This window comes from Canis lupus, chromosome 15 (assembly GCF_003254725.2).
Source record: "Canis lupus dingo isolate Sandy chromosome 15, ASM325472v2, whole genome shotgun sequence".
In the NCBI taxonomy this organism is placed as follows: Eukaryota; Metazoa; Chordata; class Mammalia; order Carnivora; family Canidae; genus Canis; species Canis lupus.
The window spans coordinates 51451254-51468246 of record NC_064257.1 but is presented as its reverse complement, the minus strand read 5'-3'; the positions used below and the strand labels follow the sequence as shown (position 1 = coordinate 51468246).

Genomic DNA, 16993 nt, shown 5'->3' with positions numbered 1-16993 from the left:
ACACCAAACAATCTAATTTAGTGAGATCTAGACTTGATTGTTTCTGACATTCACGATACTCTAGAAATGCATTTACCGGTTTACCAGTGTTTACATTAAGAGTTCTACAAGCAGTCTTTAAAAGAGCTCAAGGAAAAAAGGTGAGGAGGTACCCCATTATTCATAGCAGCATCATTCATAACAGCCAAAAGGTAGAACCAACCCCAGTGTCTGCGGGTGGATGGAGAGAAAAACAAGGAAAACGTGGTATACATATACTGGAATACCACTCAGCCTCAAAGAGGAATGAATCAGTGCACAACACTGTGAATATACTTACTACTACTGAATTGTACACTCAAAAATGACTGAGATGGGCAATGAAGGTGATTCTGATACACGTAACAACATGGATGATCTCAGAAGACATTATGCTGAATGAAATAAACCAGTCCCCAAAAGATAAACATTGCATGATTCTACTTGTTTGAGGGAGCTAGAGTCCTCAAATTCAGAGATGAAGAGTAGAATGGTGGTCACCAGAGGCTAGGGGAGGGAATATAGATACTTACTGTTCAATGGGTACAGAGTTTCTTTTTGGGATGATGAAAAGGTTCTGAAAATGGATGACGGTGATGGCTGTACAACAGTGTGAATGTACTTAATGACGCTGAGCTTTTATAACGAAAACAGTAAACTTTATGTTCTATTTTACCATAATTTTTTTAAAAGTTGGGGAAGGGAGAGAGAGGGGTTAAGGACTTGCCTTCTAGTCATGACTCAGCTACTAATTAGCTTTCAAAGTCAATCTCAAACTGCCTAAGCTTCTTCAGTTTCTTTATAAAATGCAAGCACCACCTTCTCTGCCTACCCTGACCGTTAAAAGATGAAAATGGAAGACCTATAAATGGAAAAGTTCACCCCAAAAACACATGACCTGTTTCAGGGCAGGTCCTCCTCCCATAGTTGGTGTCCACCTGCCCCCAGTACCCAGCACCTCCATGCTGAAAATGAGCAACAGGTGAATCGTGTGGCAACAGCTGGTGCTGGTAGAAACCTCACCTGAAAACACAACTCTTCCACTTTTCTTTCAAGTGATTTCATTCCTAAGTGTATTTCTTCTTCTATCCTTTATGTCAAAATAAAATCAAATCAACTTCAACCCCACAATAACTGGCCTGTGTCCTAATATGAAACCAATTATTTCAACACTTTCTCCTTTTTTCTTTAACAGAGAATCCCTTACCATATCTTTGCAATCTGGGAAAGTTTAGATGACCACAGTGCAAAGATTTCACAGCAAAGCAGGCTGCAGGCTCCGGGGAGATGCACGCCTGACCAGCCTTCAGCAGAGGCTCCAATCTGGCCCTGCTTGGGGACTTGGGGCAGAGAAGGTCTCTGCCCACAAAATGAAAGAAGCAGTCAAATCCTCTCTGATTCTGAAACTCTGAAGCTGACCTCACTCAAAGCAGGATACATTTTACAATTTTACATTTTACATTTTACAAATAACACTGACAAGCAAGCATACTTTTATTCTGTTAACGGAATATTGTGTAAATAATATTACATAACTATAAAAACACCAAGGAGCATTAATTCCTCTATGACACAGATTGGGTGTTAAGACATGTACAGAGGAAAATATCCACCATGATGAAGTGGTAAAGGAAAGAGCTGAGAGAAAAAGAGGCAGGGTCCAAAACAGAAAAAGAAATACATAAGGACATCATTTTGGATTCTGGAAACCATATGTATGAAACAGAACGCATACATTCTCCCCCCAAAACGTGCCACTAACTTTCCTAGAGTCTTGATTCACGAGAAAATGGATTCCCTTAAGTTTTTTTCAGGTAAGAACAGCACTAAAAGTATCCGTCATCAGACTTTCTCAGGAAGGATCCAAACTTAATATCCACCACTGAACTACCCCCAAAAAGTGGTAAAGCACAGACTCTCAGTAACGCCTTCTGTGGGGCTGGCAATCAGGACAAATAGTAAAAGGAATTCTAATAACAAGTTCTTCATTAAGTCTTTGACAAATTCTAGCATGACAATATCTAAGAATTTAGAAATTTCTTAAGTACATTCTTCATTTAATACATGGAGCCGGGATCCCTGGGTGGCGCAGCGGTTTGGCGCCTGCCTTTGGCCCAGGGCGCGATCCTGGAGACCCGGGATCGAGTCCCACGTCAGGCTCCCGGTGCATGGAGCCTGCTTCTCCCTCTGCCTGTGTCTCTGCCTCTCTCTCTCTCTCTCTCTCTGTGACTATCATAAATAAATAAAATTAAAAAAAAAAAATACATGGAGCCAATCCATGTCATCTTATTAAGCATGATGACTTACAGTGTTATACAACTTCCTTACACCCATCTCACAGAGTCAGTGTTTGAGCCACAAAGATAAAAAGCAAGTAAAACAAGGAACACATGAATTCACCAGAATCCTGCTTATTAAACTTTTATGGTATCAAATCCAGTCACAGTATATTCTGAGTAAACTGCTAATCTTCAAGTTATTAGTATCTATAAGTAAATGAGACTATTTTTTTGAATTTCTCAAATACTGGTATTTCAGAAATTTGGACATATCTATTGAATTCAGTGAAATCTTTCATGTATTGTTAATTCCAAGGTTTCGGTATTATTAAATTTAAAAATGTATTCTCCTTTACATTATTATAAACAGAAAGCAATAAAATAATTTGGTCACTATTCCTCTTCTGTAGTGCCGAGGCCAGCTGCTTATCTTTAGCCTTAATTCCAGAGTCCGTTACTCTTTAACTCTATGATGAAAATAATTCAGATCTAGAATTTTGATCATACAAATAAAAAATTAAATAAACATTTGAAAAGAGGCATATTTAAAAGATCATTTATGTGACACATAAGGCTCAACTCTTGTCAGATGCTTAAGAGATTCTGGAACACATAACAAACATCTGAAAAACTGAGCTGTTGTTTGACAGGTGGATGCCAAAAAGCAAGTGTGTGGAAACAGAGCTCTGAAGCATCTGTCAGCAGACTTCATTTCTACGGGGAATTTTAATTTATGATTTACTACAGGCCTCTCGGAAGAAGGCCAGAGAAAGAACAGGAAAGGGATGAGACACATTTCTGTTATTCAGAAAATATTGTTTCTCAATGACAAAAATGAGCATGTAGTGCCAGAGCCATTAATATACACCTTGGAATATTTTTTTTCCTCACACAATATGTTACCCTCGGGAAAAATAAAAAAGCCTCTGAACAGGAGAAGGCTCAATTCCTCAGGTGCCTCAAGGACACCTGTCAGGTTAATAAAACCACTTCAAGTACTCTTAGGAGACAGACCGCCTGCCCCCTTCCCCTTTTTCCAAAGGAGATCTTATCCCTACACTGGTTTCTAAGGAACATGTGTGTAGTTGAGGAGAAACAGCCAGGATGTGGCAAACACGCTGGCTGGCTTCCCCTGAGCACAGGGAAGCTCCCCACTCTGGTGGGCGACATGAGGAACGAGGCCGAGGAACTTGGGATTTCCCGCCATTGAGTGGGCTGAGTTCAGCAGTTAAGACTGAAGCTGTTTTCCTCAGATTCTAGAATGATTTTAAGATGGAAACATGTTTCTCACAAAGTAAAACACTTCTCAAAATAAAAAAAAAAAAAAAGAACTAAAACTCAAAGTTGGAAGCGGAAACTGGGAAAATTCTCATGGTTTTCTCATCCTTGAGCATTCTTCACACGTTATGGATTCCCTGCCGATTATATATGCCTGTTCACCATCTGCCAGTTTATTACAATGCTTTCCTTTAAAATCTGAAAAAAAAAAAGAACTCCAGATCCTTGATATTACTAAATAAAACCTCCACATCCTACCTTCAAACTACAATTCTCTTCCTCTAGATTTCTCCATCCTTTTTTAACACTGTTAATTCTTTAAAATGTTTACATTGTAAATGGATGGCAGGCAGTATGTTTGGTTTTTTTAACCTCTTTGATATTTTCCTAGAATAGTGCCATGAACAGAGAACAGTCAGGACAAAATACATGTCAGTGCATGGCTTTCCCCGCTGACCTATTCATTCTGGACAGAAATATAGCACTGGTGAATTAGCACCTTTGAATATGTTGGTCTGAATACGGTAGGAAGACAAAGTTCTTCCATCAATTCTTATTTGATCTGATTAACAAGCATTCTGATATCACCTCACATGCTACTGATCCCACCATAGAGCAGTTTTTAAAAACTTCCTATAGCAAGATACCCATTTCCCTTTAAAACGCAAATTAGGCTAATGATCTGCACAGGAGGGAAAGATTCTGGGTGGAATTGCCATCTACGATGGTACAGGCAAATCCTGTGTTTCTGGACTCCCATATTAAGTATACTCACACTTGTGGAAGTGTTATTACATGGTCATCCAGGCTCAAACAATGGGCATTAAATATCAAGTGTTGGACAGGGAGATCCTGAAGCACAGATTCAAATCCTCTGACCCACTCTGGCACTGCTGCCCTGTGGGTCCACGCCTCTACATTTCAACCACTTCAATGTACTACAATGCAGCAGAAGGTCCTTCCCATCTACCTATTCATAATGCCACAGCTGCTGCGTTCGGAGGCACATTTATGCAGACATCTGATGGACGCAATGGACCACAGAAGCACTTCAAACAGCTATGATTCTAAGGCTGTCAACACAGCACTCGGGCTTAAACGACACAAAACAAGGAAAAGCCCGGTAGGGCTCACCCCTAATTACACCCTTTCACAAAGGTTTTGTTGTAGGGGCCCTACAAAAATAGAACAAGAGGCAGCCCACCCACCCCAACATGAAACATCCTCAGACAACATATGCTAGGATTTCATTTAAAGATCTGCTTGAATGCATCATCCAGAGTGAGAATCACACATCAGATGGGAGAACACAGGGGACGGCGCTGACTTGCAGATAGGAGTCACCTGACGCCCGGGAATCGGTGTAAACTGGTTGGAATAAGATGTACCTAAGGAGTACATGTGCAATTGCCTAAACCATGTTCCATGCAGGGGACTCCGGCTTTCTTTTAAATTGGAGATGTCCTCTTTTGGAACACTTAAAATGCAGTTTGGGTTTTTAACTAAATGCATAAAGCTCATCAGAACTGGCCAATTCATAACACTTCTTTCCTTTTCTATGGTAATGGGGAGTAAAAAATATGAAGTTATTTATATTTAGATGTTTTAAATAAGATCAAAGGTAACTGATTTTTCCAGATTAAAAAGTATTAAAAATCTGACTTTAAAAAAAAAAAAAAGACAGCCTGATGGATTGATGGATGATTTGAGGGGGGAAGGGCAGAGGGAGATGGAGAGAATCTCAAGCAGGCTCTCCACTGAGCACAGAACCAGTCATGGGGCTCGATCCCACGACCCTGAGATCATGACTTGAGCCGAAATCGAGTCAGATGCTTAACTGACTGAGCCACCCAGGTGCCCCCCAAATCTGACTTTCAGTAGGTACAGAAATGTGCAATTTAAAATGGTCAGAATGGCCAAAAAAATGAGCACAGGCTCTTATTACCAAAGGCCAAAGGGGTCAATTAAAGCTTAATGACAACTTTACACGTAGGTGGTTTTCTGAGTCTCATCCCGTATTTGCTGTGAGAGAACATCTATCTTCTTTTAACCAAGGGACACACTTAGAAAAGAATGAGGGCCAGGAAACGTGAGATGGTAGCAGCTGTTACGTGTACAAAGCTGGTAAGTTCTGTTCGGTCAGAAACATTTTATGCACTGATTAATTTTCACAGAGTCTGAACATCCAGGATAGAAAATAATTTTAAACGGTGTCCATATCCTCCCAACAACAAAATATGGCATTAACATCCCTCTAAACGTAGGTTACTAAAACGTAAACGTCTTAGCCACGACATTCTAAAAATGTGGTGCCTCATTCTAAACTTCTCATTTTACAAACTGTATTTCAACATTTACATCTTGCTAAACTTTGTGCATGAACTAAAAATTCAGCATCCAGGATTAAAACTAAAGTCACAGGTGAGAACAAATTCTGTTAAAAAAAAAAAAAAAGACTGAAGATAAACTGGAGAAAAGAATCATCCAGGAGGATGAAAAGATTACCATTATTTTTCCTGGAAATCTCTGGCAAGTCTGACTGGTACTGAGGTGAGTTTCTTGGCAAGTGATTTTCAGGTAGTTTCTTAGAAGTCTTCAGAGGACAGAGCTCTCGATCCTTGAGCTCAGCTATGTTTTCTGAAATTTTAATGTCCGTTTCCTTAGGAAACATACAGGTCTGTATTGCCTCCTTCATATGACATTCTGAAGAAGTATTATTGACAATTGTGTTTTTCAGTGTGTTTTCTTCTTTATTCAGTAAGTTTTTGGGAAGGGTTAAATTCTTTTGCAAGTTGACATTTATGCCACTTGCATATTTGATCCAGTTCTCACCCATAACATCAGTGCACACGTCCTCTTTAGGAGCAGACAGGGAGCTGCCCACAGCCGGAGTCTGTTTCTCCTCAGTAGTAGTGTTGGCACTGCTGGTGACAGATGGGCTGGTTTTGTGTTTGCTGTAATAGACTGAGCACTTATGCTTCTTCTGAGAATGACCGTAGGTAGCTGGGCTCCTCTTTGGCGCGCTCTGGATCCTGCTTTGTGGAGTGTTTACTGGAAGACAGCTTTTCCCTCTGCCTTTATCGGAAGGGCTGTAGGTATCAAGAAAGTTCTTGCAATTGCTTCTGAATTGAAGAAGAAAAACATTTAACACAAAGCCAAATGGATTCAAACCCTACCCCTCTGTTTCTAAACCCATGAGAAAGAAGTAGCAATCGATACTGTGTATTAAGAAGTATTATCTTTACTTCTTCCAAAGGCCCATGAGTTTAACAAACCAAGTCCTTAAATATGAAGTCTATCTTATTGCAACAGAACTCTTACAGCTGTCACACAACAACTTCAAGAAAATTTTATGAAGACAAATCTGGAATCAGAGTAATATTTATATTACCTTAAAATAAAATCAGAACTGAGTAGTATCAAAGGTGAGAGCTCCTCCCTCACACACACACACACACACACACACACACACACACACACACAAATTCTTACTTGTGAGAATGGGAGCTAATTACATCCATCGGACTACTGTTTTGCTGTGAAGATGAGCTAGCATTTTGCCTCTGTCTTGTTTTCATGAATTCCATAAGAATGTACTGTGCTTGTTGGAAGGCTATTAAAATCACACCCAACAGGGACAAACTGAAGAAGAAAGCAATGAGGTTCATTACTGCATGGTTCTGGTGGGCATTAAAAAGACTAGCTCTCTTATGGAAGAACAGTAGATGACTGATGCACAATGTCTACTAAAGATATGATACAGAAATTCCATAAAACGGAATAATAATTTCTGACGTTAAAGATTTTTTAAAAATCCACATTTCTAAAAACGTGCACATTTGTAAGTTTGACATTCCAATTCCATTTTTAAAGGCAGTTTCATGATAAAATCACTCTAAAAGAGTCATTTCAGTCTTCCAATCCCAAATTGTCACCACACTGAGCCAATAGGATTAACCTCCGTATTTTCCACTGTGACTGCCCAAGAAAGAATTGGGAGCACAGTGATCTCTTATACTTCTAGGTCTCATCAATCTCCCTACAATTAGTTTACTATGATCTGAAAGCTTATCGGTTAACTGCTTTGTCTACTTTATGTAGACATCGAATGGCACTCAATTCAGATGGTTTGAATATGTTTTTTGATTATTCATACATTTTTACGCCCCAGCAAAATACATTTTCATGCAAGTCTCCTGAAGGCAGTAGCACACCTGACAAAGAAGACAGTAAGCCTCCAAAACGACTCCTCCCAGCTGGGTCCTGGAACCACATCAGCACATAAAGGCAACAGGTGATGAGGGAGGGTCACATTGAGAGTGAAGCGAAACTCAAGGTCTGCTGCAGTTACCAGAGTCAGCTCACGAATGACCCAGGAAGAGGTGAAGTCTGGAGTAAACCTGATAGCAAAAGAGTCAACTTTATGGACTTTAGTTGTTTTAATTTTAGGCACAAAACAAAATAATCCCAATAGCAGCCGTATTTCTTACTTAAAATAGTTACATGAAAACAACATGTCTTACTAATGCAAAATAGGTTTTCTTCCCACACCCCCCATTATTGAATGCACCACAAAACCTCAGTGGGGTTAAAACTCAATGCTTACACGATGCTGATATCTCGGGATGTATTTGGGGCCAGGGAAAACTGATGACAATCTAGCACTTCGAATCCATAACCTTGGCAATTATACCCATTAATTTTCAGAGATGTCACAGTTATAGGAAGTGGTCCGATATTCTCAACTTTAAAGTTCTTTGTAATCGATAAAATTTGCTTGCTGTCTTTCAGCTCTAGTAAGGATAAAAAGTGATATTTAGTATGTGTGAACTGTAAAACTTATTCAGAATAATTTACTGAGTCAATAAACCATGACCTGTATTAAAATGTGAAAGAATTCAAATATAAGCTCTAATTTCTAGAACAGTCACAGATTCTCTTCTACAACGAGAATACAATAAAAACATTTAACTAGTCAAGATTTTTCTTAAGTTCTATGACCTTCCGAGGTACCAAAAGTAATCAAAATCTCTCCTTTGTTCTTTTACTTATTAAAGGTTAAGGTTAGAAGTTTCTTCTTCTCAGAAGCTAAGTAGTTTAGAATACTCCTAGCCACCATGCATACTTTGCTCCTGGGATCTTCACACTGAACAGGGAGGGACCAGATAAAATCAAGTTTGTGTGGGCGCCTGGGTGCCTCAGTTGGTTAAGTGGATAACTCTGGATTTTAGCTCAGGTCATGATCTCAGGGTGGTGAGACTGAGCCCCACTTCTGGCTCTGTGCACTTAGGGGGTAGTCAGAGCCTGCTTGAGGTTCTCTCCTTGTGCCCTCCCCCTGTTTGTGTGTTCTCTCTCTACAATCAATAAATGAATCCTTAAAAAAAAAGAGCAAGGGTGTATGCCTCTAGAAACACAGTTCAAACACCCACTACATTCAGAGGAAGTAAGTGGCTAAGTCCCTGCAAAAAAATGAGAGCACATTTTATATGGGGAGTTTAAAAAAGAAAGAATTACCACAATTTTAAATTATTCCTATAAATTTATAACCCACAATCTTTTCTACATAAGGACTAAAATTTTATCTAGTTCTGTAGTTTTTAGAATTTTCCTTAATTCCATCTTTCAAGGTCAATTCTGAATGAATGGAAAAGTGAATACTCTGATGAATTTGGAATGCAAATGGTCAGTAAATCTTCTCAACCTCAATTAGCTTAGTTTTCTTAAAAGAAAAAAAATCCCAGTCAGGCATTAGATAGTGTCTCAAATCATCCAATATTTTCGCCAATCAGCTTTCTTCATAGGAAGCACAGTATTAACACTAAAACGCTTTCAGTGTGTTCCAGAAATTCAATAATAGGAAATAATAATAAGAAAACAAGACAGAATTTTACATCTATTGTTTGATTTTTGTCTTAGTTCCTGAGGAAGTTCTTGAAACAAACATAAATAATTTTGAAGCATGTAATTTAAATACATGCATGGTTTGAAAATTTCTAATGCAACATTTTGGTAAATTTCTAAATCTGTGATGTCTATCTAATACAGTGGCCACTAGATGTACTACTTTAAATTAAATTAAATTAAAATTAAGTAAATTTAAAAACTCACACCAGCTATATTAAGTGCTCACTAATCACACGTGCTTAGTGTTTGCTACACTGGGTGACACAGAGAATATTTCCATTACTGCATAAAGTTCTACTTGTTAGTAGACCTTTAGTCTCTGCATTCATCATTTTGGTGTGATCTTTTTTATGAAAATGTAGTTGACAACTAAATTGACAGCTTCATACTATTTATCTTAAATATCTGTCACTATACTGATAATTTAGCACAATTACGCTGTTTATATATGTATCATGTAAGTTGGGTTAAATATCTCAGGCTATTGTCCTAAGCAGCCTCTTAAATATGCTCAAATGTTTGCCTGATTTAATTATTTGCATCAATGCCATGAATTTACTGTAAATTTTAAAAAGAATCTTATGGAATTCTTTTGCCCTTGGCTTGAGCACCAAGCCTTCCCTGTCTGAGTGCCACACGGATGAACTCACGTCGCCGGCAGTCCATCAGCGTGGACTCAGGCACTTTGAATCGGAGTGAACCTCCTGCACCAGGAAGCCTTCCGCCCACTTTCAGTAACTCTCTGGCTCCAAACCCTTCCACGCCAACCATGTCAATAACAGTCAGGTTGTTCCTATTGGGACAACACAAATACAAAGGTATTACAACAGAGTCACAAGATACCGTGCACTTGGATTTAAACACTCCTACTTAGCAAGGACATCTGAAAAGTTGTGAAAGCGAAAACTCAATTTAAATAGTGTAGCATCTCCTGCCATCTCATGGAATGAGAGGGTGTCCCAGGGAATGGAGGCTGCCAATGGGCTCAGAAGAGCCCAGACAAGCTGACAACCGCAAGAACAAGTGAATGCTCACAATCACTCTCCCACCTTGGCCCAAGAATGCAAAAGCCGTGTTTTTCTAATTACCAGCCACCAGAGTGGTGATCAGACCTCCAAGTGAAAAATAAATAAATAGAAAATAAAAAAACCGGAGGAGATAAATTGGGGGCCTCAGACAAATATTAATAAATTTAGACTAATTGACAAAAATCATTTGCAGGGTGAGTTAAGGAGTTTTCATAGTAATTGTGACCATAAGAAATTCTGCCTTAGGGATAATTCTAGAAACAAAATCCCACTGTTTCTTTTGAATCAAAGATTTATGTCATCCCACCAACAACATATATCTACTCAAGTTCTTAGCCGTCAAATAGAAATTCAGACTAGCTTTCTACCTTTTCAGTAACTGAAATCATGATTCCTAGGACAAAAAAGGTTAAATGGAATAGATGTTTAAATGATGCAGACTAGAGTAAAAACCAGTCTTCATTAATGTAAATACCATAAAAGCAGAGAAAGAATTCATTCCTTATTATGCAACATATACCAATATCTTTACATCTTTTCCTAAAGGATTAAGAATCCTTAACCATTTAAAAGCCTTTAAAGTTACGTCAGATGACTGATACTGTCTATAGAAAAATGCTATCTATACAGAAACATCAAAAATAAATTAACTACTAGAAATAATTTAGACTTTTCAAGGTCAGTTTAACCTGGGATGAGGTAAAGTTTATCTCTGCACTTCCCAGGACCTTAGTTCCTCAGTGGAGAATAGGTTTAAAATGAAAGACATTGTCAACAAGGCATTAGAAGTCTTGGTTAAAATGCTCAGTAGAACATATTCTTTCAAAAACTTTTAATACCTTTCCCTTTTTCAGAGCATTCACTTGCAGAAGAACAAATTCATGTGATATGTTAAAGGAAGTCCAGAATAAGAAAGTCTTTACCAGCTGGTCTGATATTAGAAGAGCTTTAAAAAGTAACTAAAATGTCATGTATTAAAAATTAGACTTCTCACCAATGCAGAGAGCTTCCACATAGATCTGTATCTACTGTACATTTTTGAAAGAAGACTTTAAATAAAAACTACCTAAAGATGAAAAAGATTTAATAATGAAAAACATTTAGCTGCTTAAAATGAGCAGCCACTGTCATTTAAAAGAAAAAAAGAGAGTCCTTAGTCCACTGTCCTTTGGGGCTACAGAGAATTCCAGAAGCAAGGCAACTATGAGAGTGGAGTAAATCCAAACACTGCGGAATGAAAACGAACATAGCAGTTTCAATTACTTTTCAGAGCTAAGGTCAGAGAAGTGTGTGTGTGTGTGTGTGTGTGTGTGTGTGTGTGTGTGTGCAGCAGCGGGGGGTGAGGGTGGGGAACAGCAGCAGATGCAGCTTTTGGAGGGAAGGGCACACGGCCCCTACCTTGCAAGGTCAGAAGCCCAGGGGACTTAAGTGTGGAGCCTCAGGTAAGCCTTTCCTCTATCTGCCAGGCAACACAGCCTCATCCCTACCTGCCTGACGAAGAGGTGAATATCAGCTCTTAGTAAAGAGATTACGTATTCTTCAGAGACAGAGACTTGGACGCATCAGAGGGAAAGAAACGGGCTCCGTGACGGGACACACCTACCGGATTAGTATGAGTGATGTAACTTTCCCGTAGTCGGCTGGCGTGAAAACTACACCGACCCTTTTCATCTCCAGAGGCTGCAAATGCAAGTGGAGGATGCCAAACTTGGATTCCTCAGACTGCATGCCCTGCAAATTTAATAAATGCAATTAAATGAGTCCTGTCGAGCAAAGCTTTCGTCTTCATTATGTGCATGACAGTGTATAACCATGATTGCTCTTCTTTTAAGGTCCAGATGTGACTACCCGAATCGACCTGCTGAACTTGTTTACCCTGAGAGCTCACACCAATAAACAGTTCCCAAACCACAGCTGAGAAAGTGCAGGCAGAGGCTGCAGGACTACCTGCCACGGATGCTGGAAAGGGGATTTGCTTCCTGGCTTGGATGGGAGTTGCAGCCAGAAGCAGCCTTCTCTGCCAAGATGCTCCGACTGTAAAACATCACTCAGAAAACAGACCAAATAGCCTCTGATGAATGCTATAGGGACCTGACCCAACACTCATCCACTGCTGGACAACCCTAAATTTCTCTTTAATATTGAGCTATGGTTTATACAGAAACCATCGTTATTACATTTGGTCTCTGCATTCAGGAGAAAGATCTCTATTCACATCCTCCTTTACCTTCCCCCAGATTTCTAACTCTCTCTGACTAAACCTTGTGTTCTAAATTTAGTATTCAAAATTGCGCTCTTCATTATTTTTCCTCTTTCCACTGCTTTTTCCAGCTCCTTCTCACTAAAAACAACTTATTAATTTTTTAGCACTATGATCATACAATCTACATGGTAATAATTCTCTTTTCTGAGCCCTTCATTTTTAAATTTGTTTTATCATCCAACTGTGGCTGGCATGTCCCCATGCTATCTGAAAGAAAAAATAGTGATGATATTTGATTCATTTTCATTAGAATTCTAAACTTCTTGAGGGGAGAACCTGGCTTTACATATATCTAATATAAATATTGAATAAAAAGCTGATTTTTAGTATTAAAACTCTTAGTAATAAAAACACCCTTTATTAAATAGTTCTTATATACTAGCACTAGAATATAGTAAGGTCCATAAGATGCTAAGCATTCCATAAACCTTACTGAATCTTCTCACATTATTATAAGTGGGAGAGAGGAGGCTAGCTATAGAGAGATTAAGTAAGCTGTCCAGGGTCACACAGCACACATGTGAAGAGCCTGGATTCAGAACCCTGACTGTCCAATTTTCCCTGCTCTTAACTAAAGGAATTCTGTTTCTTTTTTTTTTTTAATATTTATTTATTTATGATAGACAGAGAGAGAGAGAGAGGCAGAGACACAGGTGGAGGGAGAAGCAGACTCCATGCCAGGAGCCTGACGTGGGACTCGATCCCGGGACTCCGGGATCGTGCCCTGGGCCAAAGGCAGGCGCTAAACCGCTGAGCCACCCAGGGATCCCCAGGAATTATGTTTCTAAAAGCAAATCAGTATCATAAAAATGCATGCCATTCTTTACATGACACAGTTTTAGTAAGAATTTCGAATTAAACTTTTAAGTATCTCAAAGGCACTGATACTATTTTTGTCAGTGTAACAACTTCTTGAAGGTAACAGTGTCCTTTATGGCAAAAGGTGTAATATCCTTGGGGAAAACCTTCCATCACAGAGCAAAGTCTTTTCCCAAATGAGTCACATCATTTGCTCAAATTTGAACAGAACACTTATATGTAAAAGGAATTTGGCATTATTTTTGGAATTTTAAATTATATATGATTCAATACCATTGGGGCAAAAGATCTCTTAGTATTCTGGACTCATTTACCCCCCAACAGCCCTGGGAGCCTGCTCAGTGGAAAGGGGAATGAGAGGGAATGAGGACAGGCTCACTAACAAAAACAAGACCATGCTGCCGCTTAGACCACTTACAGAGAGCAAGGAATGTTTGCTGTAATGTGTTTCCTATTTTAAATCTCTAACTTGCTTTGATGAGTTTTAACTCTTAGTTGGAGGTTACCTGGTTTCTCTCTTTATGCTAGTCAAGTTAATCTAGAGCCAACAGGGTATCTTTGGAGAGATAAATGTGGAGAAAGAAGAAAATACCCAAGGCACTTAAATATGTGTGTGTGAGAAATATAGTTGTATGCCTATGAGTCTTACGTGTGTGCTTTTACATTTGTAACAGATGCTTCAAGTCTACTTGATCTCACACATAGGATACTTGAGAGGAAAACACTCAGCTCAGTACAAAGAGCCACAGAACTACTGAGTGGAAACTAAGAAACAAGGCTGCCAAGTCCCCAGACAACATCCTCACCACATGACATGTTTACTCCTCCTCCTAAGTATTTGTGCAAGACCTCATGAGTGCCCAGAGGCTTAAGAATTTCAGAGAAATCCTTTTTTACAGATGAGGCGACCATCAAAGAAACTGGGTGACTTGCTTAAAACATGAAGCCAGTTTGGTAGGAGAAGATTCTTTTTTTAAGTGCATTTTTACCTTATGTTGCCCTAAAAAAAACTCGATGGGGAATCTAAAAGAGAATTATAAATTCTGGGGTCTCAAGTTTTATGGTTTTCTACACAGCCCTGATTTAGTTGTTATTTCTTCACTCACATGAATCTAAACTATCAAATTAAAATGATTTACAGGCTAACATGAACCATGCAGCTCCTGCTGTATTCGTTAATTGGAAAAATCTGCTATGTATACTTAATGCCTAGAATATAAAAATAAGAAAGCTGCATATATTATGTAAAGAAACTTGAAACATAAATCAGCAAAGCCCATATGCTATGTGTATAGTTTGTTAGCATTCTTTTTCTATTTAAAGATGACATCCTACCCGGTAAGGGCAAGCTTTGGTGAGCTGGAATTCACCAGTTGTGAAATTAATCATCTGCATATCGGTGCCAAACCTATAAAGAGAAAAAAAATGTTTGAACTAACATTCAGATTGCCAATAAAGAAAGACTAATACGTGTGTGCACATATACCTATTATGTGAGCACATATTTTTGCATACACAATTCATGTCACATCCTGTCACTACTGTGTCCCAGCCCCTTGCACTGTACCTGGCATATTGTCAGTGCTCAATACTGTTGAATGAATGACTTTGGCAGCCCAGCACTTTACCATATGTAAAGAAGCATATGGTAACAAAAGTTCTAAATAGGAAGCATTTTCCCCCCAAAATGGTCCATATGGAACCTGACAGGAAGTGACTCTCAACCAAGGACAATTTTATCTTCCAGTGGATATCTGATAGTATCTGGAGACATTTCTGGTTACCACAGCTGGGGAGGATCTACTGGCATCTATTGGGTAGAAGCCAGGGATACTGCTATAAACATCCTCCGAAACACAGAACAGCTCCTCCTCCCCCAAAGAGAAAATCATCTTGTCCAAAATGTCAATAATGCCGAAGCTGAGACACCCTGGAATCAGGGTAGATTCTACTAAGCCAAAGAAGGAAACATTCTAAGAGAATCGGTGATTGCTCTGTAAAAATAAGATAAAACGTGAATGTCTAACATCTTTTAGACATGAACTAAGAGAATTATCATCCTTTTTAATACTTGACTGAAATGTACTAAAACACTAAACTCATTTTCTTGTGCTGCCCAGAGATCATTGCAATTTAGATTCTAACCTTTAGGAGTACATGTGGGAAAATCACAATTGTACAGATTTCCTGGCCAAAAAAAACAATATTCTGCTGGGAACTAGACTAGACACAGTAACACTCAAGAGGCCACCTAACAAAGGGAAGTGGCAATTTCCATCAAGGTATATGTATATGCCCCAAGGAGCTGGGTGTCCAGGTACTGGGGTTAATACTGCGTACACCTACGTACAGGCCAGGTGAAAAATGTGAAGGACTCTGAATAATTCTGAGTCATAAGAGTATTTCCCAAACCCCATCAGAAAGTCCTCAACTGGGCGCTTTACCATTTGTGGAGCAGGCGCACTGCCGCTTCTGGTTTAGGATACAAGGAGAGAGGCAAGAGCTGCAAGGAGACTGGCCAAGAGGAAGGGTTCTTCACCACAAAGTACTTCACCTAGATACAGGGAAAGGAAAATCAAAACCCCAAGGAAGGCACAGGTCACCCCTGAAATAATCCTGCAAAAGATTCATAACCTGAGTCTAATCACGAGGAACCATAATGCACATCAAATCGAGGAACATTCTAGAGAATAAATAGCCTGCCTGCTTCAACACTGTCTCCGCTATGAAGGCCAGGAAAGGTTCAGGAAGACTAGAGGTGACAAAAAAGACTTGATCTTGCAATTCAAGCTCCTGAACTGGATCCTGAACTGGGGAGGAAAAAAACTATCATAAGATATGTGCGTGGGAGAACTGGAAAAATTTGAATATGGACTGCAGACTAGATAACATTATTATGATTAATGTCACATGTTCTGATTTTGAGGATTAATTACATCCTTGTACGGGAGAAAATGCTCCTGTTCTTAGGAAATTCACACTGAAGTAGAGGTAGAAGGGGCATGGCACCTGACACTCTCAAATGGCTCATAAACATGCGTGTGGTGGGGGTGTGCAAAGAGAGAGAGAAGAAATGATAAAGCATATGTGGCCAACATGGAAAACTGGGAATCTCTGTGAAGGGTGATTGGGAGTTCTCGGTACAACTCTTGAAACTTTTAAGATGGTATCATTTCAAAATGAAAATTTTTTGGAAAGTCTTCAGATGCCACCCCGAAGAAATCCAGTGAGTGCCTCATGAAGTGTAAATTATCCCCCAGACCACATGTGATGCAGCTCTTTGGCAGTGAGACTTGAGACACACATGGAAGCCTGCTGGTATCACTTCTGTGCCTTTCTCTGGGCCTCCCTAGCTCATCGAAGGAAGCACACACAGGGAGGGAGTCAGCACACCAAGGACAGAG

General features: G+C 39.3%; 1 protein-coding gene across 5 annotated transcripts in view; it reads right to left on the bottom strand.

Annotated features, from left to right (window-relative positions):
- The window catches only part of TMEM131L (transmembrane 131 like), a 161535-nt gene that overhangs the window by 23199 nt on the left and 121343 nt on the right, over positions 1 to 16993 (bottom strand). For 4 of the 5 annotated variants that reach the window (XM_025439549.3, XM_025439552.3, XM_049094295.1 and 1 more), the window contains 8 exons: positions 16034 to 16143; positions 14925 to 14997; positions 12111 to 12238; positions 10130 to 10272; positions 8182 to 8368; positions 7790 to 7975; positions 7068 to 7217; positions 6081 to 6697 (listed from right to left, as the gene is read on the bottom strand). In XM_025439549.3, the coding sequence (XP_025295334.3) occupies positions 6081 to 6697; positions 7068 to 7217; positions 7790 to 7975; positions 8182 to 8368; positions 10130 to 10272; positions 12111 to 12238; positions 14925 to 14997; positions 16034 to 16143 (1594 nt within the window). The remainder of the gene's footprint in view (positions 1 to 6080; positions 6698 to 7067; positions 7218 to 7789; positions 7976 to 8181; positions 8369 to 10129; positions 10273 to 12110; positions 12239 to 14924; positions 14998 to 16033; positions 16144 to 16993) is intronic. The other variant, XM_035699049.2, reaches the window with a different exon arrangement.